The 20,208-nt window shown below is 36.3% G+C and overlaps 1 protein-coding gene across 3 annotated transcripts; it reads left to right on the top strand.

Moving 5' to 3' along the window:
* Nucleotides 1–414: 414 nt before the first annotated feature.
* Nucleotides 415–19,918, top strand: cnstb (consortin, connexin sorting protein b). Of its 3 annotated transcripts, none has more exons than XM_058088787.1 (11): nt 415–572; nt 4,810–5,119; nt 6,826–6,935; nt 9,733–9,763; nt 10,092–10,178; nt 11,637–11,745; nt 13,072–13,093; nt 13,167–13,224; nt 15,031–15,227; nt 16,965–17,109; nt 18,503–19,918. In XM_058088787.1, the coding sequence occupies exons 2-11, from the start codon at nt 4,999–5,001 to the stop codon at nt 18,709–18,711; spliced, it is 1,089 nt and encodes a 362-aa protein (XP_057944770.1). In that variant the 5' UTR covers nt 415–572; nt 4,810–4,998; the 3' UTR covers nt 18,712–19,918. The 3 variants fall into 3 exon arrangements, with proteins under 3 accessions (XP_057944770.1, XP_057944762.1, XP_057944781.1); XM_058088779.1 differs by having other exon boundaries at nt 435–596; XM_058088798.1 differs by having other exon boundaries at nt 435–596; nt 13,170–13,224.
* Nucleotides 19,919–20,208: the final 290 nt, after the last annotated feature.

A 20,208-nucleotide genomic window follows, 5' to 3' on the forward strand; every position in this document is an offset into this window, starting at 1 on the left:
TGTGTTCCCTTTTCTGCCACAAGGTGGCAGCCTCGGCCACACGTGTTGCGGATTATGAGCTGCAGTACAATACTTCAGGGTGGAAAAAGATGAGTAGGGATGGGCGATATTGTACATTTTGGTGTCAATACAGGTACTTTTTCACCATTTACATTTTATTTAATTTGTTGATAATTGTTATAATCAGAATAAAACAAGTTGACAAAAAATGATAAATGGGCAAATATTTAAATTCTACAATATAACACAGCGTAACAATATATATATTTTTAAATAATGAAATTTTATTACATACAACTTTGTATGTGTCAAATAAATATTAAAAAAATAAGTATGGTATTGATTCGGTTAATATTTGGATGGATTCTCCCAGTATTCAGTAATGAGTGGCAGCTGGAAAGTCCCCGGATTGAAGGGTAAACACGAGGAGCGTATGACGTCACACATGAAGCTGATGTTCACCTGCATCCAGCAGCTGGTCGACGGCGGGAAGGGAAGGACAAGACGCACCCGACGAGAGCTGTCTTTTCCGGGCGGCCATGTCTCCGCACACCGCTTGAATTGATCCAGCGGTGAGTAGGTGACATATATATCATGTACGTATCGTCATATATGTTACGAAGTTACATAAGATACCATGTATAAGGTTTGTCACGCGATACGGGAACGGTAGACACAGGAAGGAGGCATTTAAAGACGTAAATTGTTACACTTACAGTTCGCTACTAAACAACAAGAAAATACGTTAACCGTTTTGGTAGCTTTACAGTAGCTGCCATGTTTACTGTGCACGAGGGAGGCACGAGCATGGTGGTGGTAGACGACTACTATGTAGCCCCCCCCACACACATTCGTCCAATTGTTTATATGATTTTTTCCAAGTATATTACATGTACTGTACATAGTGTATATAATACACATAGTACCTGTACATAGTGTATATAATATACATAGTACTGTCAGGGTGTTGACACAGGCAATAATCCATATATTATACAATTATTTACAAAGGAATTATAATTTAAAATTTACGAATGTATAATAATAATAAATAATAAAAATAAATAATAACAAATAAAATAATACATATTTTAATAAATTTAAATAAATAATTTATCATTGTATTAAAAAATAAAAATGTAGAAATTATTTTGTTTACAACAAAAGACAAATATATAATACAATTTTATTTATTTATTCATTCATGTCAATGCTACTAGTGTCACAACCACTCAAGTTGTACAGGGGCGTCAAACGGTAGATGGCTATGTGGAGATGTTGCAGGGGGCATTCCTCCTGACTGAAGGCCCTCGTCCGGCCACACAGTCAGGAAATCTGGAGGATTTGGGTTTGAATCTCTGTTGGGCATCTTTGGTACCCCGAATATCCCATATTCCAATATTTCATTTATGCTTCATTTTTACTAAGCTGTAGTCAACCTCGAAACAGCTGTGATTTATTAACAGTAATATGTGCACACCAGAATAATAGCACTGTAAAAGAACAATAACAATATTATTTGTGTTCTGCGTCCTGTTGGTGTATTAGAGCGATCCATTTGTTCTCTGTTGTATGTTGAATTTTCTGTTCAGCGCATTACTTTGCAGTGGCTATTGTCTCAACAATGTAACATTACTGGCACCTAGTGACCAGAGTAGAATTACACATATCATCACAATGTCTTTGAACGCATCTTTTTATTCCTTATATTTGTATTTTTGTTTATTTTGACATTTCCGTGCTTGAAAATACTTAATTTAGACATAAATACATACAATTTGCTTAAATATGTAATTTCTCGACAGATAATATTCAACCACGAAACCACATGTCGAGTGGTTAGCGTGAAGGCCTTGCAGCTAGGAGACCCGAGTTTGATTCCACCCTCGGCCATCTCTTGTGTGGAGTTTGCATGTTCTCCCTTGTGCATGCGTGGGTTTTCTCCGGGTACTCCGGTTTCCTCCCACATTCCAAAAACATGCTAGGTTAATTAGCGACTCCAAATTGTCCATAGGTATGAATGTGAGTGTGAATGGTTGTTTGTCTATATGTGCCCTGTGATTGGCCGGCCACCAGTCCAGGGTGTACCCCGCCTCTCGCCCGAAGACAGCTGGGATAGGCTCCAGCACCCCCTGCGGCCCTTGTGAAGCTAAGTGGTAAAAAATGAATGAATAAATGAATGAATTTTAGAGCCCTCTAGACATGAAGTAACACCCCTATAGTGAACTTTATACTCATATTAGTAGACATAATAAGAGAAAATAAGATGTTTTTACGCTGCATGGCGGACGAGTGATTAGCGCAAGGGCCTCACAGCTAGGAGACCAGAGTTCGATTCCACCCTCGGCCATCTCTGTGTGGAGTTTGCATGTTCTCCCCGTGCATGCGTGGGTTTTCTCCGGGTACTCCGGTTTCCTCCCACATTCCAAAAACATGCTAGGTTAATTAGCGACTCCAAATTGTCCATAGGTATGAATGTGAGTGTGAATGGTTGTTTGTCTATATGTGCCCTGTGATTGGCTGGCGACCAGTCCAGGGTGTACCCCGCCGAATGAATGAATGAATATCTTATTATATATGTAATCAGAAGGGTATAGCATAGGCAAATTGTTTACCTAGTTTTTTTATTCTACGTATGAATCATTCCTTGCTCCGAGCGTTCATCGCTTCCCCGGCTTTCTGTAACATTCCACGTTGCAGAACTCACAGCCTTTCCATGTCTATGAAATGTTCTTTCCAGTCTTCTGACCACGCAGACTTCATGAGGCATAAATGTATTTATCTTCACCGTGTCAGCTACGACCTATCCGTTCTCCGCTAATGCTAAGAGACAGGACGCCATGACGCTGGCGTTGACAAGCTTTTAGTGTAGAAAATGGTGTAGGAGCCCTTGTGATTTACTTCCCTCTGGGGAGACCCTGACAGATGGGATGCGGGTGATTAGCTGGGCTGTGTAAAAAAAAACAAAAAAAAAAAACAGGGAGCTTTAATGCAAAAATAAATGGTCTTCTGGTTTGTTTGTTTAGAGGTTAAAATGACTCCTTGCCGGTTAGCCGTTTGTCATTTGTTTAATGCAGGGGTGGGCAAACTACGGTCTGGGGGCCACATCCGGCCTGCCAAATGTTTGAATAGGGACCATCCGTTCTGGTATCATGGCTTGAGCCAACATTTTCATGGTTTAGCTGTTTTATCAATTTCGTTATTTGATTATGGGCTGTTGTTTATAAAATGCTCCTGAAAAAGTAATAAAATAATAAAAAAATCTTAAAAAATAAAAAAAATCTTAAAAAATGAATAACAAATAATATAAAATAATAATAACAAATAATTCATTCATTCATGTTCTACCGCTTTTCCTCACAAGGGTCGCGGGGATAACAAATAATATAAAATAATAATAACAAATAATATAAAATAATAATAACAAATAATATAAAATAATAATAACAAATAATATAAAATAATAATAACAAATAATATAAAATAAAAATAACAAATAATATAAAATAATAATAACAAATAATATAAAATAATTATAACAAATAATATAAAATAATAATAACAAATAATATAAAATCATAATAACATATAATATAAAATAAAAATAACAAATAATATAAAATAACAATAACAAATAATATAAAATAACAATAACAAATAATATAAAATAAAATAAATTTATTATTATTATTATAAATTTATAACGCACTTTACATCAAATAAATGATCTCAAGTGCACATATAGCAGATTGCATGACACTTTTTACAGATACAACAATTCCAGGTGGACTCTTAGGTGTAAAATAGTCTGGCCCCCGTCAATTTTGTTACATCAATGCGGCCCGCCAGTCAAAAAGTTTGCCCCACCCCTTGTTTAATGTATCAAAATATACAGTAAATAGTCCCTTGTTTTTAGATTCATTGGTTTAAACATGTAAACGCACATATATTAGGGACATTTATCTTCTTTAGCTAACCCTTACTTTAAAGGATTAACCCTAGATTTATGTAAAACGCTCATACTCCGGAGAATAAGAAGACATAGCAGAAGGGATCAGCATTGTAAATGACTTTCAGTAATGTGTGATTCGATACGGAAATGGCGATACTTCAGATACCGGCTCTGTGTGCTCTTCTTAAATCAAAAATATTGATACTTTCTATACTTCAGTCATTTGAGGTAATGCTTGTCTGTGAGATTAAAAAAAAACAAGAAAAAGTATTTGTATTTGTAAACAGCTTTTGATGTTTTTTTTAATGTCACATTTTGACATGCTCATGAGCAAAATACAATATGTAAATTTGGCATCATATAGACCCCCCAGAGCCCAGAGGGAGGCTGATGTCATTGCAGCGCCCCAATGAATGTGTTACTCAGACACAATGTTTTATGAAATTTCTTTTCATTTCATTTTTTCATGAATTTATGGTACTGTATGTTTATGTTTATGTTTATGTTTGTGTTTATGGTACTTTATGTTATGTAGTTGAGAAAGCTACAGTGCATGGGAATCAGATGTCCTTACAATCCAGGTCAAAGTAAAAAAAATGATTCATGAATAGCATAGAGCGTGCGGTCTATCTTAGTAAATTTTATTTCCAGGAGGCATTAAAGAAGGGAACACTCTTCCACGCTCCAATGAGCAGCCATAAACGCAAAACAGCTCATTTGGTACATATCCTTATGCAAAGATGCAATACTCGCTTTCTCTTTTCATGTATTCTTTCTCTTTAAAAACGTTGTGTACTTGCCAAAAACAACGACCTGTTGTTAAAATTAATGCATCTTCAATTTTTTTTTTCCGACAGCTGGTCGGGAACAATTAAAGGAAGCTACTCTCTACCGCTACCTCCGAGCTCCGAGATCTCACCCTTCTTGACCACGAAGCATTACATCACAAGCTTTGTTAGAAGTTGACCTGCAGAGACCTGGTTCTGTTTTTTTTTTCCACTGAGGCGACATATGAGAAAAAAAGTCATCGGAGGTACGACATTTCCATGAAAGAAAAGTTCTCCAAGGTGACGGAGGTGATGGGGAACAAGAACACCAGCCCGCCTAAAGGTCCTGATACTGGGTCTGGACAGATGGAGGATGATGATGACATCAGCAGTGTCACAGGTAAACAGTTTTGTCCACCATGTAGGTCGATGTTGACTTAAGTGAGCACTTAAGACTTAAGACCAGACTTGATGAGTTGGATTGACATACAGCACAAAGTTTTTTTTAATTTGTCACACTTTTTCACTGTTTCAGATAATAAAAAAAAAAAGAAAATATTCGTCAATGACGACACAAATTCAATTCATTTCGATAAAAGAAAAAAATCATTTTGAAATGCATGTTGGCAATATGAAAAAAGACCCCCATTGATTGGGGTTCCGATTGGGGAGAACATGCAAACCCCACGCTGAGGATGGAATTGAACTCGGGTCTCCTAGCTGTGAGGCATGCGTGTTAACCGCTCTTCCGCCATGCAGCCCAATACCTTATCAATGAATACAATATTTCGAGAGTTAGAGCCTAGAAAACCAATTCATGACCTTCTAAATAAACATTATCAGAGCCCTCTAGTAATGAAATAACACCCCTATAGTCACATTTACATTCAGATTACAGATTAAAAATGTTACTCATGTGGCATCCCTAGTTAATACTACATACACAATATTTAATATTTAATATTTATTTCATTAAAGAGTGAAAAGTGCTCCAACAGTTAAAATGCATCTTTACATAGTTGCAAGTAGTGATTAATCACGATTAATTAATTTAAAAACCATGATTATTCAGATTAAAAATGTTACTCATGTGGCATCCCTAGTTAATGCTACATGCACAATATTTAATATTTATTTCATTAAAGAGTGAAAAGTGCTCCAACAGTTAAAATGCATCTGTTCATAGTTGCAAATAGTGATTAATCATGATTAATTAATCTGAAAACCGTGATTCTTCAGATTAGAAATGTTAATTGTGTAATTTCATTAAAGAGTGAAAAGTGCTCCAACAGTTAAAATGCATCTTTTCATAGTTGCAAATAGTGATTAATCATGATTAATTAATTTGAAAACTGTGATTATTCAGATTTAAAATGTTACTCATGTGGCATCCCAAGTTAATACTACATGCACCATATTTAATATTTATTTCATTAAAGAGTGAAAAGTGCTCCAACAGTTAAAATGCATCTTTTCATAGTTGCAAATAGTGATTAATCACGTTGAATTAATTTGAATACCATGATTATTCAGATTAAAAATGTTACTTGTGTAATTTCATTAAAGAGTGAAAAGTGCTCCAACAGTTAAAATGCATCTTTTCATAGTTGCAAATAGTGATTAATCACGATTAATTAATTTGAATACCATGATTATTCAGATTAAAAATGTTACTTGTGTAATTTCATGAAGCGCTCCAACAGTTACAATGCATCTTTTCATAGTTGCAAATAGTGATTAATCACGATGAATTAATTTGAATACCATGATTATTCAGGTTAAAAATGTTACTTGTGTAATTTCATGAAAGAGTGAAAAGTGCTCCAACAGTTAACGTTCATCATTGTGACTCATCCTTTAATATGAGTGCATGGTGTCTTTGTGACACTTCCCATGAGAGGCATGTTTATGCCAACACTGGTTCATCATGCATAACACTGTACTGTACTGTACTATGATCCCCGCATCATCACCAGGCCTATTTTTCCTGGATTTGATGTGGCTTCTTCAGTGTGGAGCATGCAAGGCTTGACGTAATGAATAAGGACATGAGAAACAGCAGGTGAGTCTCATTGTTGCTCGTTTGTTTTTCTGGTATGTTTCCAGGAAGTGTCTCCAGATATGGAGCGTCAAGCCTCAGCCCAGAGCTGCTGGCCTCCCTGCAGTCCCTCGGAGAAAACACTGACTACACACTACTGCCACACTCGCTGCACCAGGTGGGTGTGTTTGTGTTGGAAAGATGGCCCTTCTTTTTTCTCCCAAATCCTTGGGGAGTGTGTGCTTTTATTAAGAGAGACCAAACAAGCTTCATGTCACAGTGTATGTGTCCACTACGAATAAAAGGGTAGAAAGTTTAGAATAAGTAAATTCGAGAGGCGACTGTTATGTCCCTGCAGTGATACAAAGCCTGCCCACACAGAATTCCATGCACATGCACCGAGACAGTATGATCAAGCGTTCGCTCCTTGCAGGTTCTTCAAGGAAAACTGTACTTCTTATGATTTATTAATTCATATATTCATTAAAGTTATTGCTCTCTCCAAGCAATTAATGACAGTGGCTGCCTTCCACAATATAAATAATCAAAATGACTTAATCAATCAGACTGGAAATAGTCCACAGAGTCATGAAAATTGCGGTGACATGGCAGGAAGTAGTGACGGGACACATAAAAACGATGTCATCGTATTGCTAGGCAGACTAAGTGGTCTATTTATTTGTGGTTCTGATGTTAGCATGCTGCATGATTTAGTTCAACTTCTACATTTCAAATTTTTTTTATTTCATTTAATTTAGTTTTGTTTAGTTTAGTTTTTTTTGTTTAGTTTAGGTTTTTTAGTTTAGTTTAGTTTAGTTTTGGTTTGTTTTGGTTTTCTATAGTTTACTTTAGTTAGTTTTAGTTTAATTTGGTTTTCTTTAGTTTACTTTAGTTAGTTTTAGTTTAATTTGGTTTTCTTTAGTTTACTTTAGTTAGTTTAGTTTAGTTTAGTTTTGGTTTGTTTTGGTTTTCTTTAGTTTACTTTAGTTAGTTTTAGTTTAATTTGTTTTTCTTTAGTTTACTTTAGTTAGTTTTAGTTTAGTTCGGTTTAGTTTAGTTTAGTTTTATTTAGTTTAGTTTAGTTTTTTAGTTTAGTTTTTTTAGTTTAGTTAAGTTTAGTTTAGTTTGGTTTGGTTTTCTTTAGTTTACTTTAGTTAGTTTTAGTTTAATCTGGTTTTCTTTAGTTTAGTTTAGTTTATTTTTTTTGTTTTTTTTGTTTAGTTTTTTTTGTTTTGTTTTGTTTTGGTTTTCTTTAGTTTACTTTAGTTAGTTTTAGTATAATTTGGTTATCTTTAGTTTACTTTAGTTAGTTTTAGTTTAGTTTGGTTTAGTTTTATTTTGTTTAGTTTTGTTTTATTTAGTTTTATTTTCAATTAAAAATGCATGTTAGCAATGTAAAAAAGACCCCCATCGATTGGAGTTCAGATGTGCGGTCCCCGGCCACGCACCAAATCCCAGAACTGTCATCTACTAAGCTTTATAAAACTCTTACAGGATTAAGTTGCATAACATTAAAGATGCCTCAGCAGATGTCGGTTAACGGTTGCATGGCTAATGGCAACACGAGCAGTGGTTATCACGTATGCAATTACTGGACTCAGAGGCGATCTCTTTGTTTACGTGTCTTTTCCCTCCCTTCATGTTCACATGGATGTGTTAATTACAAGTGTGATAAATATAGCTTGTCTCCGTGTGTGTGTGTCGCCGAAAAGGCTCCCACTTTGCTTTTTTTTTTTGCTAGACCGTAATTTTCCTCGAAACACAGATTCATTGACAGCAAGATTATTGAATGACAGATGTTCATAGGTTCATTCCAGTACTTCTTATGTCATACCTCATTGCTATTACTGAAGTCCTTATGAGGTTAAAAGTGTTTAATCATGATTAATTAATCTGAAAACCGTGATTATTCAGATTAAAAATGTTACTCATGTGGCATCCCTAGTTAATACTACATGCACAATATTTAATATTTATTTAATTAAAGAGTGAAAAGTGCTCCAACAGTAAAAATGCATCTTTTCATAGTTGCAAATAGTGATTAATCATGATTGATTAATTTGAAAACCATGATTATTCAGATTAAAAATGTTACTTGTGTAATTTCATTAAAGAGTGAAAAGTGCTCCAACAGTTAAAATGCATCTTTTCATAGTTGCAAATAGTGATTAATCATGATTAATTAATTTGAAAACCATGATTATTCAGGTTAAAAATGTCACTTGTGTAATTTCATGAAAGAGTGAAAAGTGCTCCAACAGTTAAAATGCATCTTTTCATAGTTGCAAATAGTGATTAATCACGATTGATTAATTTGAAAACCATGATTATTCAGATTAAAAATGTTACTTGTGTAATTTTATTAAAGAGTGAAAAGTGCTCCAACAGTTAAAATGCATCTTTTCATAGTTGCAAATAGTGATTAATCATGATTAATTAATTTGAAAACCATGATTATTCAGGTTAAAAATGTTACTTGTGTAATTTCATGAAAGAGTGAAAAGTGCTCCAACAGTTAAAATGCATCTTTTCATAGTTGCAAATAGTGATTAATCACGATTCATTAATTTGAATATATATTATTCAAATTAATATTAATATATATATAAGTCTCAGTGTGTACCCCCTGCCAGCTTCTTAACGGGGGGGGGGCATGTTTTATCAATCTTGCTTAGATGGTGCTTGTCAGTCGACTTAAAGGCAAAGTATGCGAGATATTTGAATCAGCCACTTTAAAGTAGTAGCATGTGACTTGATGTCTGACGGACAGGTGGACTGCCCCCCCACCCCACCGTGTGACCTTTTTATGGAAAGCAGTTACTTTTCAGACGAAATCATTACTCACGGCTGAGCAGCTTATTTTCACTTTTTGTTCTTCTGTGCTCAGTCATGAAGGTCGAAGTTTTGTTCGTTGTCTTAGTGGGTTACAGTTTCACACCATCCAAACTCTCTTTAAAAATGTTTTCTTTTTCCAGATTGCCGAAGCCTGTTCACGCCAAGAAGACTGTATCCTTTTAGGAGGACATTGCAATACTGTATGCAGCTATAAAATATATACATGCAGTAATACTGTAGTTGAGTTTTTTGCATGTAGTTGTTATGGACAACATAGGAGAGAGGAATACTGTCTACTGAGTAGTCCAAACAGTACCCGCTGCTCGTTGAGAAGAGCAACAGGCACCAGTAAACTATTTTCAGATGCTTGTTGGAAGGATATCCAAAACCAAAAAGTAAGATGTATGTGAACTTTAGACATTATTCGTTATTGCAGTATTTTGCAAGTAGACCAGGTGCATACGAAGTTTTAAGTTCTTTAACCCGCTGATGTTACCAGATCAGTTGGCCATCCAGCTTCTCCAGCTAGAGAAGCTCTACCATGAACGTGTGCTCTACAATCTCACTGTCCTGCAGGAGAACTGGGGTAGGACACGCTCCGGTTTCTCAATACCATCGTTGTTAATAAAGCACTTCAGCGCTAACCTCATTGCTACGTTCTCCACGACTTCCTGTCTTAGGAACACAGCAACACACACAAGCACAAGTCTTATTTTCCCTTATTATGTCTACGATATTGAGTAATTTGAACGTAAAGGTGACTATAGGGGTGTTATTTCATGACTAGAGGGCTCTAATAATGTTTATTAAATAGTGTATTGAGAAGGTCATAAATTGGTTTTCTAGGCTCTAACTCTCGAAATATTGTATTCATTGATAAGGTATTGGGCTGCATGGCGGAAGAGTGGTTAACGCGCATGCCTCACAGCTAGGAGACACTAGAGACAATAAAACCGATAATAAACTATAGCTAAGTAAAAGACAATAGTTATAAAACTCTGATAGAACAAATTCAAAATGTTGTTTGAAGTATAGAATCTGCTGCACAGTGGTTGAGTGGTTAGCACGCAGGCCTCGCAGCTAGGAGACCCTAGTTCGATTCCACCCTCGGCCATCTCTGTGTGGAGTTTGCATGTTCTCCCCGTGCATGTGTGGGTTTTCTCCGGGTACTCCGGTTTCTTCCCACATTCCAAAAACATGCTAGGTTAATTAGCGACTCCCAAATTGATGATCTGAAACACGGCTGCACGGCGGACGAGGCCCCACAGCAAGGAGACCCGAGTTCGATTCCACCCTCGGCCATCTCTGTGTGGAGTTTGCGTGTTCTCCGAGTACTCCGGTTTCCTCCCACATTCCAAAAACATGCTAGGTTAATTAGCGACTCCAAATTGTCCATAGGTATGAATGTGAGTCTGAATGGTTGTTTGTCTATATGTGCCCTGTGATTGGCTGGCGACCAGTCCAGGGTGTACCCCGGCCTCTTGCCCGAAGACTGCTGGGATAGGCTCCAGCACCCCCGTAACCCTCATGAGGATAAGCGGTAGAAAATAAATGAATGAAAGTATACAATCTGAGGTATTTGTATCTCTAGGAGTAACAGGGTACAAACGCTGGTACTTTGAATACTTTCATGTCATCACACAACAGTATAAGGAGAGGTTGTACAAGCGTGCCCAACTCCAGGGTGTATCCTGCCTTGCAAATTCAGCTGGTATAGGTTCCGGCATGTTCCAAAGGAAGTAAAGTGAAAAAAAAACAGGGGATTTAACATAGAGCCTTGTGGGACGCCACATGATAGTGGAGCTGAGGAGAATTCAGTGCTAGTAGAAATGGCACAAAAAGTTAGAGCACATTTTAAAGCACTACTGCAAATGCCCACTTGATGCCTTAAAGCCGGGTGTCCCATGGTGACGTATGAATGCCCATGTTTGAGTCCAGTGTTTTGATCCACTGTATCAAAGGCTCCAAAATAATGTCACCAAGTCTAGTGTGCTGGGGAGGAGCATACACTTATCTACATCGTGCTACTTTTCTGTCCGTGCAGAAAGCCTGTGGAAAGAAAAGACGTCCGACAACTGTTTACCCGATGAAACAGACAACATCGGTCAAAAACACATCAGCACTCTGAGGCACCTCTGCAGGACACACCTCAAGTGAGTCATCACAGGCCTTTCCACACCTCGTAATACAATTGTGTGAAGGACCCGAGGAGGAAACATTCACGTGCAAGAACATTAAGCCCTTAATGGCCTTTTTAAGACGAAGAAGAAGAGTGATTATTCTGCTTGAAGGGATGACACGTCCTCACTCGGGTGTGCAATGTTGTGTTTTGTGTCTTGATGCACACTAAGTAGCGCCTTCATCTTTGAATAGCGTAATAGGCTCCCTCTGTAGCTGACTTGTGTATTTACATTAAAAATGTAAAACAGTAAAACATGCAGCCGTGGGTGAGGGGTTTAGTCTTAAGTTCACAATACCTAAAGCGGTATTGGTGCTGAACTAGAACTGAACTGAACTATGGTAATGGTTTTATTTCATTTGAACATGCATCAGATTACAATTGAATGCATCACATAATCAGTTCCCAGTTCCACATGTCCAAAAGGAGTAGGAAGAAGCAAAGCTTATTAAATCCTACCCCTCCATCTGGTACTTTTACAATCAGTAACTGTTACATTTGTTCACTTCCTGCTTTCCTAATATAGTTTAATTTTGTTTTAATTTTATTTATTTTATAAATAAAATATTTTATTAAATATATAATATATTATATAAATATATAATACAAATATATTATTAAAATATATATATTAATATTAATAAATTAATATATTAAATATATATTTAATATTATATATTAAATATATAATATATTATATAGATATATTATTAAAATATAAAAATATATAATAACATTAATATAATAATAACTTCATATAAATAATGTAAATATTTTATAATATAAATAATAAATAATAATCAATTCATATAAAAAATAATAGGTTATCCTCTCCTTTTGTGTTGAAGTGGTAAAGAAATGTTTGAAACACCTTAAGTTTAGAACAAGTAAATAATTTACTTGGTTGTTATCCCTGCCCAATGTAATGTAAACAAAAGAATAATAGAATTGTAAAAGTGAGGGGGTGTTATTTCATGTCTACAGGGCTCTAATAATGTTAAAACCCATATGTAGAAAGTCACAAAGAGTCACTCAGAGGAATGTGGAGGAAAATGAATAGCTAGCAGAAAAGACTAATAAAGTATGTGACTAAAGCCCCACTAATACCACGGGTCTGCATGCCAGACACTATAGTGTGTCCCGCCTTTACTGACTCGGAACAAGGGTGCAGGTGGATCTTATTTGTCTTAAGCAGAGAGGCCAAATCCTACTTTAAAAATGTCGCTAAACTTGACATATTTCTCTTAATGAGCTTTTTTCTTTCCTTTTTACATGATTTCCCTTCTTTCTCTGGACTCAGACCATCCCTCAGTGAGGCAAAGGTGAGATGTTTATACCTTCCTCTCTTATTGACATTCGGTATACATGATGTGTCATTGTCTTTATTTTCAATAGAAGCCGCTGGATATAACACTGACAGACCTACACAGTGAGGCATCCCATCAGGGAACAGGTAAACAAGTTATATATAGTGTATTTTATTAGTATCAACGTCATTCCTCAATCCATCTGCTATGTTTTCACATAACAACAATATAGGTATTGATGCTAGAACTAACACATTTGGAGTGTGTCCTGGCTGGTCCAGCAGTAGTAGTCATCTGGGGCCTTCATCCACCCATCTGTTATGTCTGCAGACTAATCTAAACAATAATGTTAGCATTAATGCTAACTCAACATGAAAAGTGTCCTACCTCGTCCATTGATACAGATTATGTTTGCATAAAACAATAATATTAGCATCTATGCTAACCTTGATAATGGTCCATTAATAATTAAAACACAAAAATATATGATCTGAGATATCCATCTATTATATTTGCAGACAAAATTAATGCTAACAGTCATGTTAGCATTAATGCTAATGCTAACACATCATGAAAAGATTATGTTTGCACAAAACAATATTAGCATCAATGCTAACCTTGATACTGGTCCATTAATAATAAAAACACAAATATAAGTCATCTGGGACCGCCATCTATTATGTTTGTAAACAAAATTAATGCTAATTAATGCTAACAGTAATGTTAGCATTAATGCTAATGCTAACTCAACATGAAAAGTGTCCTATCTGGTCCATTGATACAGATTATGTTTGCACAAAACAATATTAGCATCAATGCTAACCTTGATACTCGTCCGTTAATTAAAACACAAACAAATGTGATCCGAGACCTCCATCTATTATGTTTGCACACAAAATTAATGCTAACAGTAACTCGACATGAAAAGTGTCCTATCTGGTCCATTGATATAGATTATGTTTGCACAAAACAATATTAGCATCAATGCTAACCTTGATACTGGTCCATTAATAATAAAAACACAAACATATGTGATCTGAGACCTCCATCTATTATGTCTGCACACAAAATGAATGCTAACAGTAATGTTAGCATTAATGCTAGCACTAACTCAACATGAAAAGTGTCCTATCTGCTCCACTGATACAGATTATGTTTGCACAAAACAATGTTATTAGCATCAATGCTAACCTTGATACTGGTCCGTTAATAATTAAAACACAAAAAATGTGATCTGAGACCTAACAATGCTAACAATAATGTTAGCATTAATGCTAACAGTAACTCAACATGAAAAGTGTCCTATCTGGTCCATTGATATAGATTATGTTTGCACAAAACAATATTAGCATTGATGCTAACCTTGATACTGGTCCATTAATAATTAAAACACAAACATATGTGATCTGAGACCTCCATCTATTATGTTTGCACACAAAATTAATGCTAACAGTAATGTTAGCATTAATGCTAACACTAACTCAACATGAAAAGTGTCCTATCTGGTCCACTGATACAGATTATGTTTGCACAAAACACTGTTATTAGCATCAATGCTAACCTTGATACTGGTCCGTTAATAATTAAAACACAAACAAATGTGATCTGAGACCTAACAATGCTAACAATAATGTTAGCATTAATGCTAACAGTAACTCAACATGAAAAGTGTCCTATCTGGTCCATTGATATAGATTATGTTTTCACAAAACAATATTAGCATTGATGCTAACCTTGATACTGGTCCATTAATAATCAAAACACAAACATATGTGATCTGAGACCTCCATCTATTATGTTTGCACACAAAATTAATGCTAACAATAATGTTACCATTAATGCTAATGTTAACTCAACATGAGCGTGAACTCTGGGGTCAGTACAGTGTATTTACCAAAGTCAGCATGTCGCTCTCATTGAATCCAATAGCTGTTGTGGGGTTGCTGTTACAGAATGCAAGTCTGAAATAACACATGGAGACGATGAAGAGCGAAGAATGAAGTCCAAGGGCAAAGACCTAAATGAGGAGGACACCTATGAGCAGGCAAAGGAAGCAGAGGACGAAGACGAGGAGGTGAATGTGGAGTGGCCTACAGGAGTACCCCAGGCATCAGACAAGGACCTAGCCAAGCTTTCCCATGCAGACGGGGTAGGAAACACCTTTTCATCCTTGCTTCCTGCCTTCTTCTATCCATCCTTCCTTCCTCTGCGCGAGTGAGTTCCACAAGCATGGAATGATATTTTCCCAGCCCGTAGCTATTAAGTGTTTGCTGCGACACTCCCAATGTTCTACGCTCCCTCAGTGACATCATCCCCAACTCATGGCTAGAGACCCGGCAAAGCAGGGAGGAAATCATATGTTCTAAATATCCACTTCCATACTGAATGCTTCGCTCCATCGAGTTGTTATGTAATCCAGTGGAGATTTTATCTGGGTGGGACATGGGCGGCCATGCTGAATTATAATTCACAAGGATTTTGCAGTCAGTCTTTATCATATAAACTTAAACCACATACTCTATATCTATATCCGCAGCATTTTTCCGTACCCTGAGGTTTTTGTTTTGGATCATTTTTAGATCATTTGCCCCTGTCGCCCCTTGTGGCACTAATGTATGTGTAAACATATATAAAACACATTTCACAGTTCCATTTAACTACTATTAAGACAGCAAAAAACAAAAATAGAACAGTTAAAATGTGTATTAAATATATATTCAAAATACAACTTTAATTAAAAAATACATATACACAGAATTAACAAATACATGACACATTACACATACATACATTTTTTTATTAAAAATATTTTTTTTACAAAAAAGTGTACATTTTTTAATTACATAAATAAAAAGACACAACACACTCCTTTTTAATAGCTGTTGAGATACTGTATAAAAAACAACTAAATAATAAAAAAAACTATAAAACTAAAAAATGATACATTAAAAATAAATAATTTTTTTAATTAAAAAAAGAATTTTTTTACAAAAAAATAAGTACATTTTTTAAAATTACATAGATAAAAAGACACAACACCCTCCTTTTTTAATAGCTGTTGAGATACTGTATAAAAAAACAACAAAATAATGTAACCATTTTTCACCATGATGTAACCATCAGATGGCGAACTTGATAACCGATACATGTACATGGTCACTTTCAAACTAAGATACGTATCAGCAAAAAAAAAAAAAAAAAACACCCAAGTGCTCATTCGTCATCATCTGGCAAACATGAAGGTTCTGCTGGATGAAGCCATGAGCTGCAGGCAGCATCTCATTGACACTTCATAATAGCTTGCAGTGTTGGCGCTGTTGATGTGTGAAAAGGCCTCTCTGTGTCCTCTTGCTGGACAATGCGTGCATGGAGAATGAACTCTGAATAATTCCATGCCATAAACAACGGCAGCAGATGATGCTGACATATAAATAAATGACAGTTTTGCTAGCCAGCGTATCACCCTCATGATGCACAGATGACATATGAGTTATTAGTGCCGTATAGCCTTAGTCCACTACTGACCCCTGCTGGATGAAATTGTAACTTCAGGGATTCACTTATCAGGGTTTTGAAAAATTTATACACCATCAATTTATACAACATCACACCCAGCATGCCTTGCGGGCACCTAGTAAATATTTTTTTTAGCAGTCGAAGTGTTATTTTATGTGTTTTGTTGTGTTGTTATGTGGTGTGGACTGTGGGTAAGGTAAACAATCTATGTAGCATTTGTTCTGTGAAGCTAGCTTGACTATCGCTTGCATTAAAAGAGCACACTGTGATCCAATACAATAGTCTTGTATCAAAAATATACATTTAGCGGTTGTTTTTTTCTTGTTTTTGTCGTTTCCACTGTTTCACAGCTGTGTCAAATCAATTTTAGAGTCTGTCCCCGGATGGTCTGGTTTCCATCCTGAAGAGGAGGAGAGCATCCCTGGATGGCCTGCCACCCCCCAGCGACATCGGCGCCAAGCTGAACTCCAAACGCAAAGTTCGCTTCAGTGAGCCGGAGGATGGAATTGAACAAGGTTTGACCGACAACTTCACAACTAGTATTAGTTGGGGCGCAGTCAGTGTTTTAAGTCATAGAATAACATGGTGATCACAGGTAGTAAAGGAAGTATTAAATAAATATAATATTTGTATAGTTATTGGCACCACCCATGTAGTCACCTTTACACCTTTAATCACAAAATAAGACATATTAGGCATACAGTAAATAAGATAGCTCTTGTTTTTTCTTGACAGCGCGCTTCCTATCTCATCAATGTACTCTAATAGTGATTTCAAATGGCTTTACACCGGTATTACAGTCGACGTAATACCGTATTATACTGTAAAAGTCCTGCATGTGTGTGTCACAGTAAATGTGATTCCCCTAGGGGGCCTTGGTGGCGGGCGGACAGATGTCTTGAGGACAGGAAGTGACGGTAGAGGTTCAGAGTTGAGTTTTGGCTTGTCGTGGATGATTAATTTAGAAGCGCTTTTCGAAAAAGCCAAGGACAGTGTACATGCAGTATGTGAGTATGCAATCTTGAACAGTTGAGTTTTTGAGTGTTAGTCAGCTAATCCACAAAAATAATCTGTGATTAATCGACTGCGGCTGCCACAAATGATTATTTTGATCGTCGACTAATCACTGAGTATTTTGTAGATGAATCATCTCCGACTTGTTCTGCACTACAGTGCAAGTCGACTATTGAAGTAGTTGTTGACTATTTTAATGCCATGATTAACGATGATTAATCACGATTAGTCGACTAATCATGGCAGACCTAGAGTCAATATTTCTGATGTCAGAGGGTACTGGTACTTTTATTATGATTATTATTATTATTATTATTATTATTATTGTGCCTATTCTGCCCGTCAGGACTGGTGCATGTCTCACTGAACTATTACTGACACCTAGTGGTCAGTGTATATATTACATACAATTACATTCATAATTAGAATGCTTCTTGTGCCTTGTGTTTGTATTTTAGTTCATTTAGCCATTAACTTGGATGCTAACATGCTAATGGTCTTAATAATGGTCAAGTTTGCCATGTTGTACTGAGCAGCCTGGACAGAGAGATGCGTACTGAACCACAGACTGCATGTCTGCTGCTGAACTTTTTTTTTGTTGACTTTACATTATTAATAGTAATAATAATATTATTGTACTGAGCAACCAGGACGATTCTACCTTTAAGTTGCAGTGTAGTTTCCCAACCTTGCAAATTTTGGGGATTTTTGTAATGATACCCTTATAAGTAGTAAACTGATCAGATTTATTATATGGTAGTGGTATTTTATAAACGTGTATTTGCAAATACATTAACTTTGCTCACGGTGCAACCAAAAATAACAGACTCAAGTGTGTAGCGAACTTTTCTAGCAAAGCTTCTTACATCTCCGCCGCGTGTCTCTCCAACGTAGACGAGGTCAGCGGCGACTCCTGCCTGATCCTGCTTCTTCTCTGTCTGGTCACCGTGGTGATCAGCATCGGCGGCACCGCCCTCTACTGCTCCCTGGTGGACAGGTACTCCAACATTTGCACTGACTTCACGCTCAACGTAGACTTCTTTGTGACCAACGTACGGAGGTTCTTCGAAGGCCTCGGACACTGGCTGCCCCACAGGACGTGAGGGACGCTCAGCGGACGTCTTTTAAAGCGCGTTTTTGAGATGACCGCGACTTGAAAATGTGCTAAAGTACGGGTAGGGGCTCAGACGAAGACCACAACTGTAGTGGATTGTTTATTTTTAGACAACGCCTTTTTAGAAGGGTGCTCTGACTATTTTAAACGCTAGTTCTTGTTACCCTCTCATTTGTAGCTTTTTCCTCACATATTCGAGTTTTCCTTTTTATTATCATTTCAAGTTTTCGTTTGTCTTAATCTCACTGCATGTGTGTGTTTACGTTTTTTAAGGGTGTTATTTGCAATCTTAAGGCTTTTTTTTTAATCAAGAAAAACACTGACACAATTGGGCTTATTTTAATTTGATGGGGTACTTTTTAACAGCAATAATGCAACTGCTGGGCGGCACGGCGATTGAGTGATCGCGCGCGCAGACCTCACAGCTAGGAGACCCGAGTTCGATTCCACCCTCGGCCATCTCTGTGTGGAGTTTGCATGTTCACATTCCAAAAACATGCTAGGTTAATTAACCACTCCAAATTGTCCATAGGTATGAATGTGAGTGTGAATGGTTGTTTGTCTATATGTGCCCTGTGATTGGCTGGCCACCAGTCCAGGGTGTACCCCGCCTCTCGCCCGAAGACAGCTGGGATAGGCTCCAGCACCCCCCCGCGCGACCCTTGTGAGGAAAAGCTGTAGAAAATGAATGAATGCAACTGCTGGACTAATTGATCCATTTAATAAGAATTTGCAATATTCATAAGTTCCCAGCCACTCTTTTTATATTTTATTATTCATAAAAGTCACAATCCTGTTTACACCATGATGCCAAAGGTCTAGTTTCAACAGAACATAATATTCATACAAATTAATTATTTCTCGACACCACACTGAATAGCACTGAAATGGTGATGTTTGAAATATTTTATATGTACATGTTTGTCTATAATTAAGGTAAAAAATGTGATTATTTTATCCATGTCTTTGCATGTTTCTTTACCCCTGAATGCTTTGTACTTTGTTTACCGCTTGTGATTTCAAAGAAAAAAACCCTCATTCTGAGCTCCGAATGTGGTTAAAGTAACGTTTCCTTTGTATTGTCACCGGATAATGGTGATTATAATAATAATGGTGATCAACGAGTGTTGCATTATGCAATCGGCCTTTGTGTGCTTTGATATGTACGTTACCACACTATTAAAGGAACATTTGTAAACAGGTTCTCTGCATTGGTTCAAAATAATCATTATGAATATGAATAAATGCAATGTTACTTCTAGAATAAGCATATATTGAGATTGTACTTTTACAAAATCTGCTAAATATTGCTAATACTGCTAAATATTTAATATTTTATGCATTTAAAACATGCATTTTTTATTTAAAACCAAAATCCAACCAAATATAATTTTTATATATTTTAATTATTAATTATATTTAATTTAATTCAATTTCTCTTCACCCATCCATCTGTTCTTGTTAGTCTTAAAGCAAGTCATAACCA

The sequence above is a fragment of the Doryrhamphus excisus genome, chromosome 1 (assembly GCF_030265055.1).
Source record: "Doryrhamphus excisus isolate RoL2022-K1 chromosome 1, RoL_Dexc_1.0, whole genome shotgun sequence".
Taxonomy (NCBI): Eukaryota; Metazoa; Chordata; class Actinopteri; order Syngnathiformes; family Syngnathidae; genus Doryrhamphus; species Doryrhamphus excisus.

Bases quoted from the DNA above. Each gene is read 5' to 3' on its own strand.
- cnstb (XM_058088787.1), top strand. From the start codon at position 4,999: ATGAAAGAAAAGTTCTCCAAGGTGACGGAGGTGATGGGGAACAAGAAC. The intron at 13,094-13,166 runs GTGAGATGTTTA...TATTTTCAATAG, and splicing joins CATCCCTCAGTGAGGCAAAG to AAGCCGCTGGATATAACACT. The intron at 13,225-15,030 runs GTAAACAAGTTA...TTGCTGTTACAG, and splicing joins GGCATCCCATCAGGGAACAG to AATGCAAGTCTGAAATAACA.